We start from the raw sequence: 12,005 nt of genomic DNA, 5'->3' as shown, positions 1-12,005 counted from the left end.
TTGTTGCCTACTAACTATGTTTCATAATATGTATACTCAAAAATGATTGCCGAGTATATACTACCACAAGTCAAAACATCTTTTTTTTTTTTTTTAATAATGTCTATAGATGTTTTGACTTACTCCAAGTCTAAACATCTATAGACATTATTAATGTACTAAAATCTACACTTGGCAGCAACTTAGAGAAGAGGCTATAGTATGTACTTGGAGTAAGAGTGTTTGGTTTGCGAATGGAACACCAAAGTACGCTTTCTTGATGCGGTTAGCGATTCAAAATCGACTCACTACTGGGAATAGAATGGAAAGATGGAATGCAAATGTCAATACGCAGTGTGTCCTCTGTCAAAGTAACCAAGAAACTCGGAATCATTTGTTCTTCTCAGATTTGGAGGCCATTAATGAGTGGAATTATGGGAGATGTTGGAGGATGGGCCGTCGGCTTAAGATTAGAAGTCTCAACTTTTAGATTAAACATTGAAATATAACGAGACTAAACAATGGTTGGCTTAAGATTTAAGAGCATGAACCTTTGAGAAAATTAGTCTCCAAAAATTAAGAGATGTTGAGACAAGATTCGTTGCAACGGGTAGGTCCCATTATTTTTATAAAACCGGCTGTGAAATAAGAACCGATATTGAAATGTTTCTTGCACTGTTCACGGGCCCCACCAATATGTGGCGGTCCGCGATTGGTTCGCCTTTTAATTAATTTTTTATTTTAATCAGACAAAAAAAAATAATTAAAAAAAATCAAAAAAACTACCTATGAAACCGTGCCAACTATCTCATGCGTTAAAGATGGTCTTAATGTACTAAAATACACACTGTATATGTATTATTAACTTCTATAAGCTACTAAGCATTAGGTTGATAACACATTCAACATAAATTGGATAGAAAAAAATGTGTTTGTGAGATAACAAATTAAATCCCACATCGTAGAATTAGACAAGGAGTGTGTGACCTTGACCTACCCCTTGCTTTGTTCGTTTGACACCTTGACTGGCACCCAAATCGATATGAATGGAAGATGCCTCTGGAACTAGTATATCGGTCAGTCGATGGAACAATCACAACGTTACGCCCCAAAATCATCTCTCTTTCTTAGTTTCATGCTGGCCTAATGAATGAAAGTCGGTCTTTTAGTAAGCGTATTCTAATATATAAAGAGATGTTCAACTCTAATTAGTACGAGGCTTTTTGGAAAGGAAACCAAAAGTAAATCCATGTGGACTTGCCTATTAGGCCCAAAGTGGACAATATCGTACTAATCAGAGAATATAGAGTTGGACACGGGATTTCACAATCCCAACAATTGGTATCAGAGCGGTTGACAAGAAATCTGCAAGAAGAGACCAAAATACCCTTCGAATAGGAACATACCCATCGAGTTAGGATTGGGAGGTGTGTGTGGCAGAGATCAAGTCAAAAGATCTTGGAAGTAAGTTGTGGGACACAAGATGAATGTGATTCTTAGTTTGAGGGAGAGAATATGAGATAACAAACTAAGTCCCACATTGGAGAATTAGACAAAGAGTGTCTAATATATAAAGAGATGTTCAACTCTAATTAGTACGAAGCCTTTTGGAAAGGAAACCAAAAGTAAATCCATGCGGGCTTGTCTATTAGGTCCAAAGTGGACAATATCGTACTAATCAGAGAATATAGAGTTGGACACGGGATTTCACAATCCCAACAGTGTTGGACTTGGAAACCGTCTAGTGAGAAATCCGTCAATCCAGTTTTTAAAAATAGTCCACATCACAATATCAAAAGATCAAAAAAACAAAAAAATTATAGATCAGACATTCAAATGTAATGCTTTATAATTAAGAACATCAAAACATCATAAGTTATTAAATTATAATTCCAACATAGTGTTTAACTATCAAAATTATGTAGATGATATTAGCAATGTAATACTTGCTGATTCATATACGTTATCATGGAATTTATATAGTTCGTATAATTTTCAATATTTTACTTGTGTTAGATGTGTGATAAATATGATGAGAATTCATTTGTGTAGCTGCTAATCATTTGTAATGTAATTTGTTGTAGCATTTTTTGTTTTGTTTTAAAATATAGCTACTTTTACATTTATTGCAACTTTTACATTTATTAAATAATTTGTAACTAATTATAACGGATTTCCAACGGGTGGGTCCCATTATTTTTATAAAAACCGGCTCTTAGAGCTGTGAAATAAGAACCGATATTGGAATGTTTCTTGCACTGTTTACGGGCTCCAGCGGTCCGCGATTGGTTCGCCTTTTGATTAATTTTTTTTTAATCAGACAAAAAAAAAATAAAAAAAAAAACAAAAAAAACTACCTACGAAACCGCGCCAACTATCTCATGCGTTAAAGATGGTCTTAATGTACTAAAATCTATACTCACTGTATATGTATTATTAACTTCTATAAGCTACTAAGCATTAGGTTGATAACACATTCAACATAAATTGGATAGAAAAAAAATGTGTTGGACTTGGAAACCGTCCAGTGAAAAATGCGTCAATCCAGTTTTTAAAAATAGTCCACATCACAATATCAAAAGATCAAAAAAAAAATTTATAGATCAGACATTCAAATGTAATGCTTTATAATTAAGAACATCAAAACATCATAAGTTATTAAATTATAATTCCAACATAGTGTTTAACTATCAAAATTATGTAGATGATATTAGCAATGTAATACTTGCTGATTCATATACGTTATCATGGAATTTATATAGTTCGTATAATTTTCAATATTTTACTTATATTAGATGTGTGATAAATATGATGAGATTTCATTTGTGTAGCTGCTAATCATTTGTAATGTAATTTGTTGTAGCATTTTTTGTTTTGTTTTAAAATATAGCTACTTTTACATTTATTGCAACTTTTACATTTATTAAATAATTTGTAACCAATTATATTTTACAACTTTTAATGATTTTTTAATTTAATTTAGTTATTATTTATATGTTAAAATATTTTTGAAGAAATAGTATTTTTAGTATACGCGTTTAGATAAAACTATATATGGTATTCTTTACATTCTTACATTGTTATCTTTAATTTATATCATACTTTTTGTAAACAGATTTTAGTTTTTGACATAAATTACAATGAAACTAGTTGCAAATAAAGAAATGTAACTAGGACAACAACAAGATACAAGAAAAACGACAATATCAACTAAATAAATAAAAGAAGTGATGAACAACTAAGAAGAGTCCACATCGTTTAAGACCATGGATAGATACGCAGGACCGATCCCGGGAAAAGCCTAATGGAACATTAGCATTAAGTTCTCAAAATATTTGGAAAAAATTACATAAGAAAAAACTATCAATTTTTTTTTTAATTCTTAAATTTACCAAAAATTTTTTTTTGTTGAAATCTTTAATAAATCGCGTACGACCGTTTAAATTTTAGGGTCGGCTCTGTCGCTATGCAGGGTCCTACAAGAGAAACATCGAAGTTATGGAAAACAATTATCATAATAAATCAAAGAACTGATGAACAACTAAGAAGAGCCCACATCGTCTATGAAAGTTAAATAAAGGTGTATTTCCTTCAAAAAATATCACTGAATCTGAAAGTGAAAACTGAAAAGTAATGGAAAACAATTCAACTAATTCGGATGAAAAAACTGATATTTCTAACGAAATTTAAAACAATAAAGAAATAGAAGTATACTATTCCACCCATCATAACTGTGATGATAACCATTTACACCCATAATGAATGATAGTTATCAATCAAAGAAACAAATTAGATTCTACGTGAAATGCCATAATCGTAAGAATAAAAAACAAATGAAAGATAGTTGACTGATAGAACTATGATGACGAAAAAGCATACAAATTATGAAGAAAACAAATCCCACCAATCAAAGATATTATTGTATGCCGCCTTATGTTATAACTTACTCAAATTGTAACAATTCAATAGAACAAAACCGCCACAAACCCAAAACTATAACCAAAAGAGAAGACAAAAAACAAAACAAAGTAAATCATTCGTCACCATCCTCCTCATGTCCCCCGCCCCCCAATTAGCACCCCAAGTCATCCAAGTAGCTCTGCAAATCTTTTAAACCTTCCGCTGAGAAGCTCCGTTGAACCCTCAACCTCGGTGCAACCAAGTTCGGTGGCGGCTGCGGCTGAAGGCACACAACCACCGCCGTCACATTATCCCCACTCTTCCTCTTCAAAGCTTCTTCAACCAACTCTTTACTACACATAACCGGGTCATTGTGCTCTTGCAGCCTCCTCCTAGCGAAATCGACAGCGTTCTGACTCATGAACACATCCCAAACCCCATCGCAGCCCATTATAAGGAACTCGTCCTCTTCGGTTAGTTTAGTTGTCATGAGCTCAGGATCCGCAATGAGAGGTCCACCGTTAGAACCGTCTTTCTTTCTCTTCATCCCTTCCATATGAAAATCCCCGATGGCGCGAGCCACATTGAGTTGCCCGTTCAGATAGCCATCGTATATGTATCCACCCGAGGCTTCGATGCGTCTTCTCTCTTTGCAGCTCATGGGTTTGTGGTCCTTTGACATTTCAATGGCTTTCCCCTGACGAGACAAGACTGCTCTACAATCTCCAGCGTTTGCCACAACCAACGACCTGTAACACAGTTGGGAAATAAATCAGTTATACACGTCAGCAAAAAGATAAAGAGAGTTGAATGAACAAACAAACAAACCTTCCAGTAAGAATAGCAGCCAAAGCAGTAGTTCCTGAAGAAAGGCTCCCATCCAACGCACAAGCCTCAGAGAAGGCAACGTCTGTTTGAAGAAACGCCGAAGACATCACCTTATTGATGTCACTAGGAAACTCTTGATCCTCAACGATGTACCTCGGTATACGTTGACACGCGAATTCAGCAGCGTGCTTCCCACCGTGTCCATCGAATACCCCGTAAAAGGCGGTCGGTCCATCCTCGGAGTCCTTGAGACCGTGGCTATCCATGAGACTATCGAGGCATAGATAAGCATCTTCCATGCTGGACCTGGAGCCAATATCAGACCAAGCTCCGGAGCGCATAGCGGGAACAAACTCAACCTTGTCTAAAGCAAACTCGTTCTCAACAGATAAAGCTGACACCTTTGTCTTCACCTACCAACAATTTATCAGTCAAAGAAAAAAAAAACCAAAGCCTTTTACTTAGGAAATAACAAAAGGTTCAATTAACATTAATAACAAAACCCAACTAATTAAACATTTTTAATGTCGCATTTAAGAACATCTAATGGAAGAAAGGAATCTTACGAGAGATGGGTGTCGAACCAGCGACCTGGGAGCCAAAAAGCGGTCGCGGTCGCGGTCGCCGTCAAAGGTCTGCCTGTATAAGGCGGCGGCGGAAGAGGAGGAAGAAGAGAAGGAGAGAGGATTCGGCGGTTTTCCGCCGTAAATCGAACTCCCATTCTCCGGATCAGAGATTCCTTTAGTATCTTCCATTGTAGACCGTCATTGCAAAATCGAATTAGCTAACTTGTGGTAGCTTCTCTTATAATCGAATCTGACTAAAAGGAGAATGCAGGTGAGATAACAGATTCGTAATCAATGGTTTCAGATACTGTTACAGAATCACGGGAAATCTAGGGTTCTAGAAATTTAGGGTTTCGTGGCAGAAACTAGAACACGAATTTGAGAGAGAGAGTAGAGAGAGAAAACTGTTCGCCGGCGGCGGAGGCGAGATATACGAGCCCGACTGTTATTTAAGAATGAAACACAAATACGACTGCGTATTAACTTTGTCGAGATTTCTTTCTTTTTTTTTTTTGTGTTTATTTCCCTTTTTCTTTTGACCGTTTATTTAAAGAAAATTAAAAAGAATCAGTCTATAATGGTGGTAGTTGTTTTGGAAATAAATATTCGAATATTTCGCTATTAGGAACTTTTTTGGGTTGATTTTTTTTTTCTTTCTTTGAAAACGATGGTTTATCTTTTAATTAATTAAATGGACCGACAATAAACTTGTTGACGTGGGAGCATGTGACGACACATGCTAATTGGCTTTCATTATCAAAATCTATATTTTCACAACGCGTGATACGTGTCCGTGTATTTTTTTTATACATCGTATTTTTTATTTAGCGGTAGCAAAGATATTCACGACTTTGCTTTATTTGTCTGTGTATGAACCAAACTTTTCCAATACTTTTGGGCTCAGCCGTTCACACTTCACACCATTCTTTTCTACTGTTAATTATTATTTTCCCGACAATTTTCTTTATCAAACTGTATCATAATTACAACTAGGATAGTGATCCGCGTTGAAACGCGATTTATAGTTCGTATTTTTGTTTCATTTACAAAATCAACAAACCAAATTTATTGTGTTTTATTAATTTATTTAATAAAATGTTTAATTAGCTGGATTTATTCTTTTTACTTTAAATTTTTTTTAGTCATTTTTATTAGTAACAACAACTTTAGATATTTCTATATATATGAAAAATTGTTTTTAATTTAAGATAAATTAATTTGTTATTTTATTTAATATTTGAGTCATATTGTTAATTTATATTGTTCAGCATATTACATAACAGTCTAGTTTTATACAAATGATTTTATTGTCACAATTTATTAAAATCTAAATTAAAATCTACAAAACTTATTAATTTTACATAATTTTCATATTAAAATTTTAAAGTTAAATTATAAAACATTAAATGCTCAATTCAAACGTATGCAAGGCATATTGTTTAAATTCAAAAGTAAAGATTTTGTATAGTTTTGCAAAGATTTTGTAATCTTTGATTACTGTTACATGTTCTTATCTGAGCAGTAATAATGCTCTAGATACTATTACATGTTTATATTTATTAAAATATTGTTACATGTTTTGTTGGACCATTTAAAATTTAAATACAACATTTTATCAGCAAATAAAAGTAGGATTCTAAATTAATAAAATAGATATTAAAGAAGCAAAAATTATAAAACACAAACATTGCCTTATTTATTGAAAACAATAAAACAACTAAGATTCATGTATTACTCAGCTAACAAATATATTATTTACTGAAAACAACAAAAACAACTAAGATTCATCTCCATGAGTAATAAAGCAAACCATCAACCCATACATAAGAAGATAATTTGAAAAGAGAAGGTAAAATCATCGCACCTAAAAAGGTCTGAGATTAAAAAGGACAAAAGTTTACAGAAAGGAACGAAATTTTCAAGTTTTTTTGTCTTTGGACATTCATAATAAGACTAGAAAAATTCAATGTGCGTATCAAGTCTAAAACCAGAAACCTTCAAAAGATTTATTAAAGCAGAGCTGAGAAGAAGACACCATTATGAACAAAATACGGCCACATACATGCCCATACTCGTATGTCCATCAAAAGATCAAAATGGTGGGTGGTCTTACCGCACAGGCTGTTGGTTATAGTGGTTCTTCTCCTTCTTCTTTGCAGCCGCCAGCTTTGCACGTCTTGCAGCTGCCTCCTGGGCGGCAGTTTTGGCTCCGGCATCCATCTCTTTGCTTGATTTCTTCTTCTTCATGGATGCAATCTTTCTCAGCCTTTCTTTGACATCAACTGCAGATTCTTCCTCAGTCGGTTCAGACCCAGTAGCTTCATCTGTGTTAGCTTGTTGTTCTTGAGATTCTTTAACCTCCTTCTGTTTATCCTTCTTTTTCTTCTTCTTTGATGCCTTTGACTCCCCACCTGCTGCATTCTCTTTCTTCTCTCCTTCTCCATTGACCTCTTCTTTAGCCTCTGTGAATGAACAAGCACAAGGTATATTTTTATAACCAAAAAGCTAGAAACATCAAATACAGCCTGATTTTCCTCAATTAGTTGTATTGGCTGTGCAAATTACAATACATTGGGAATATTATTATTAAAAAAACGCCAGAATCGAAAAGAGAAGATACCTTCTTGACCATTATCCTCCTTAGGGGCAACTCCAAAATCTGCTAACAAAGCCTCAAGCTCAGCAAGTTCCTTCTTCTTCCTCTCTTTCTTGGAAAGTTGCCTCTCTGCCTCTTTGGGAGCTTCAGGTGCTTTCTTCACTTCAGGCTCTGGTTCCGGATGAACTTGCACCTCTGTTTCATGTTCGTGCTCTTCATCCACATCATCATCACCTTCGTCAAGTACATCTTCCTCACTTTCACTTTCCTGACAATCAATACCACAGAATCCAATCAAAAACCCATGAAAAATCAGACATGCAATCTGGACACAAACCCCACACTAAAAGCAAGTCAGTCTGAACAAATTAAATAAATAAAAAGTCAAATATATATATATAATAGACATGGTTAATACATTTTCTGCCACCCAATACAATCACCAAACACAAACTGATACATTTGTAATAAACAACAATTCAGGAACAAGGAGGTTTGATATCTGACCTCAGCAGGAGTGTCTTTGGGCTCAGAAGTGGTCCAACCAGAGGAGGGAGGAGCGGTGGTAGCGTAATAGTCATCGTCTTCATCGTCATCATCTAAATCAGCCCAAGACTTAACTTTCAGAGGCGTAGGCGCCCAGAAAACCTGTGGCTTAGAGGAGGAGGAGGAGGACCCTTTGCTCTTGCCAGCTTTGTCAGTCTTCTTCTTCTTCTTCTTGCGAGTGTCCAACGCTGCAAACAAATTGGTGCTCTGGATCGTAATCGACCCTTCGTCTCTCCTGTTTCCACCTCCAGCCATCTTCCACTCGTTTGTTTTTCGATTCGGATAAAACAACAGCAAATAACAAACACGCTTCTTCGGACAGAACCGATACGTCTCGACGGATAAACAAATGGGAAAGAGATCTAAACACCAAAGAAGAAAAGAATCTGAGCCACAAATATATTTTGATCGATGAATTGAAAATGGGTTTTTGGTTCTTTCCTGGTTAAGATGAGGAAATCTGGGTGAAGCAGCCGTATAGGTTAGGGCTAAATCGAGATAACGCGAGAGAGAAAGACAAATATAAAGCCCCTGTCTCTCTGCATTTATGTTCCTGGAACATACGCGTATTTACCTAATTTATTCGTGGTTGTTTCTTTTTGGCTCAGTGTCTGTATTTATTTAATCTATTAAAAACAATAAACATATAGAATTAATTTTGTTTATACATCTATTTACGAAAATACCAATTAGAGATTGTCAAATTTCTACATTGTTCACTGAAAATGATACTTATAGTTAAGTAATTAATTTAATAATAATTAACTCATAATATGTTATCAAATTTTAGTCTATACTACTATTTGCGACATAATTTTTCTCATTTTAAAATTAGAATGGTTAAAGACTTTGTTATCATTAATAAAATAAATTATATATAATTTATTATATATAATAATATCAGAATATTTTTTAAAATAACAAAATTCTTATACATTGTGTTGTTATCTTGAAATTAAACTTTTATTATAATTTTTAAAAAATATATAAAACAATTTATGGTTGCTGACAAAAAAAACAATTTATGATTAAATATTAATCAATATGCGATTTTTATTTAAAAAAGTCCACAAAAAATATATGTGCTTTGAAAATAGAGAAAAGGACAAAAATAGCACTAAATCAAGTTTTTGTTCCCAAACTAACACTCAATGTCAAAAGTCACAAAAATAGCACTTAATGTTTTATCAAAAGTCACAAACTTAGGGTTTAGAGTTAAAGGGTGGGGTTTAGGATTTAGGGTTTAGGGTTTAGGGTTTAGGGTTTAAAATTTAGGGTTTATGGTTTAGAGTTTAAGGTTTAGGGTTTAGAGTTGAGAAATGAGGTTTTGGGGATAAGATTTCAAATTTTGAAAAATAAAAAAATTAAAATTTTCAAAGGATTAACTTAAAAATGTGCTATTTTGATCATTTTAGTTTTGGAGTGCTATTTTTGTGATATAAACTTAGAAATGTGCTATTTTGGAGATTTGCCCTTGAAAATATGGGTAAAAATATAGTTAGCCTTATTAAAAAGAGAGAAAGCAGGAGAAGATGATTAAAAACAGAATTGTAAATGTTATTTGGTCCAACTCTCACAATTTTCTTTTCCTATTATCACAAACGTTGGTAAACTGATTTGCAATTAAAAAAAAATGAAATCAAACTAATGTAGTTATTACACGGATGCAGTTCAACGAAGTTTTGAACTTTTTATTTATAGAACAGATCACATTTTAAAGCACAGAAGAAGATCGAAGACCTTCAAGGATGTTGATCTACTTGAAGAGGAAGGCCAGTGGGCTTGACCCTTCCGTAGTTCCTCATCCACAAAACTACATACAGAACAATCCCAGCAACAAATCCTATCGCTGCATTTGAGCCTAAAGACACAGCTGTACAAACAAGCATCACAAATGCATCCCCCTTCGTGTTCATATCCCTTGCAGCCATTGCAAGCTCTATACCTGCAAACAGCAGCAAAGCTCCAAGCACACCAACCGGAAACTTCTCCATTATACCCACCAATGAACCTCCTAACACCAAACCTAACACCAATTTAGCTACTCCCAGCAGCGCCACACACCCACCACTCCTCCCACCGAACTTGTACTGCCCGGCTAGCCCACCGGCTCCATGGCAAGTAGGCATTGCCCCAAACCAACATCCAACCATATTCATCAACCCAACAGTCATCGAAACCGATGTAGCCGAAAACTTCTTCTCAGGGAATAAGTCGTGAGAAAGCTTACACACGGCCACAACAGAGTTCAGAACAGAGAGAGGTAACTGCGGAATCGTCCCTTTCAAAAAGCCGTTTTTCCATGCTTCCTTGTCCATTCTCACTAACTTAATCTTCGACGGTCCAAACTTAATATCATGCACAATACTTGGCTTCCTTATAAAAGCCAAAACAACACCCAACAAGAAAATCAACAGAGCAGATGGTACATTAGATACAACCTTCCTTATCCAAACCCATCTTCTTCTTGAACCATTTCTCTCTTCCTCCTCTTCTTCTTCCTGTTCTCCATCTCCATTCACCAGGACTATGAAGAGAACACAAGCCAAAGCCAAAACCAAACCATCAAGCCCAAACCACGGCCTGTCACCAACACTTTTGGACTTTGAAAAGTTTTGTTCTTTCCTAACATACTTAACCGCAGACATTGCAAAGGCTAAGCCCTGTGACAACTGAATCCCTCTAACAACCGACAAAGGAATGACGTTGAACACGAACTGCATCAGACCGGAGATCCCTAACACGAACAAGATCCCTCCGGTGCAGATCCCGGCGGCCATGATCTCCGGTATACCGAACTCCTCCGCGGTTGACGAAATCGCCACGGCTGCGATCGACTTCATCGGTTGTACCGGCATCGGTACGCCGTAAACCGCTCCGGTCACGGCGTTGTAAATCCCGGTGAATATCAGCGTTGTGCCTAAATCCAAATCCTTGGCAAGAGTTAAAGCGAGGACGATTGGGATGTAAGTGCCGAGATCACCCATTGCACCGTTTACTTCGGCGAGCTTTGACCGGAATACAAGATTGGTTTTCAGTTTGTGGAATATTCCGGTGAACGGAGAGCGCTTTGGGGTTTCGGGTGGACTAGTCTGAGTCTGAGACTGAGACTCCATTGTTGTTTCTGTCGAGGAATGCAACAGTTTGAGTTTTGTATATGTGTTGTGTAATTGTGGAACTCTTTTTATGCTAATCTTAAATCTAAGCGTTGACTACTATCCCGAAAATTTATGCATTATATAATAACATAAATGAAATCAAAGCTTGAAAATGACAGCATCAGATTCGTGTGGTCTGTTTTAAACACTATATCTCCGATTGATAAATGCGTATTTGATAGTGCTGGAAAAATAATAATAAAGGTTTGAATGGAACCGCGAATTTAATAACATAAGCGTACCGAAATTAAAGTTTGAGTGGATACGGGATAAGTGTGGTTTTAACTGAACAAAATGCAAAGTAACGTTTGACTGGTGACATTATATTTTGCAGGATAAAACTAGATAAATATTAAAAATAATTAAAATTATTTTTTAATAAGTTGTAATATTGAATAAGATCACCAATTTTGGTGATTTTTACTGATTTGG

The 12,005-nt window shown here is 35.4% G+C and overlaps 3 protein-coding genes across 4 annotated transcripts; all 3 read right to left on the bottom strand.

The window, feature by feature from the left end:
- Positions 1-3,841: 3,841 nt before the first annotated feature.
- On the bottom strand, positions 3,842-5,780 carry LOC106307592 (probable protein phosphatase 2C 22). 2 transcript variants are annotated; one of them, XM_013744586.1, is made up of 3 exons: positions 5,274-5,780; positions 4,708-5,114; positions 3,842-4,628 (listed from the first exon to the last, which is right to left on the bottom strand). In XM_013744586.1, exons 1-3 carry the CDS (start codon positions 5,460-5,462, stop codon positions 4,052-4,054), a joined length of 1,173 nt encoding a protein of 390 aa, XP_013600040.1. In that variant the 5' UTR covers positions 5,463-5,780; the 3' UTR covers positions 3,842-4,051. The 2 variants fall into 2 exon arrangements, with proteins under 2 accessions (XP_013600040.1, XP_013600039.1); XM_013744585.1 differs by having other exon boundaries at positions 4,708-5,120; positions 5,274-5,778.
- Positions 5,781-7,046: 1,266 nt separating this feature from the next.
- On the bottom strand, positions 7,047-8,965 carry LOC106307352 (nuclear ubiquitous casein and cyclin-dependent kinase substrate 1). The gene is made up of 3 exons (XM_013744286.1): positions 8,377-8,965; positions 7,894-8,137; positions 7,047-7,735 (listed from the first exon to the last, which is right to left on the bottom strand). Exons 1-3 carry the CDS (start codon positions 8,668-8,670, stop codon positions 7,383-7,385), a joined length of 891 nt encoding a protein of 296 aa, XP_013599740.1. The 5' UTR covers positions 8,671-8,965; the 3' UTR covers positions 7,047-7,382.
- Positions 8,966-10,085: 1,120 nt separating this feature from the next.
- LOC106310022 (molybdate transporter 1) lies at positions 10,086-11,610 on the bottom strand. The gene has a single exon (XM_013747215.1). It carries the CDS (start codon positions 11,529-11,531, stop codon positions 10,158-10,160), a length of 1,374 nt encoding a protein of 457 aa, XP_013602669.1. The 5' UTR covers positions 11,532-11,610; the 3' UTR covers positions 10,086-10,157.
- Between the last annotated feature and the right edge of the window lie 395 nt (positions 11,611-12,005).

The sequence above is a fragment of the Brassica oleracea genome, chromosome C8 (assembly GCF_000695525.1).
Source record: "Brassica oleracea var. oleracea cultivar TO1000 chromosome C8, BOL, whole genome shotgun sequence".
Taxonomy (NCBI): Eukaryota; Viridiplantae; Streptophyta; class Magnoliopsida; order Brassicales; family Brassicaceae; genus Brassica; species Brassica oleracea.
The sequence above is the reverse complement of the archived record's forward strand: the minus strand, read 5'-3'. Positions and strand labels throughout refer to the sequence as shown.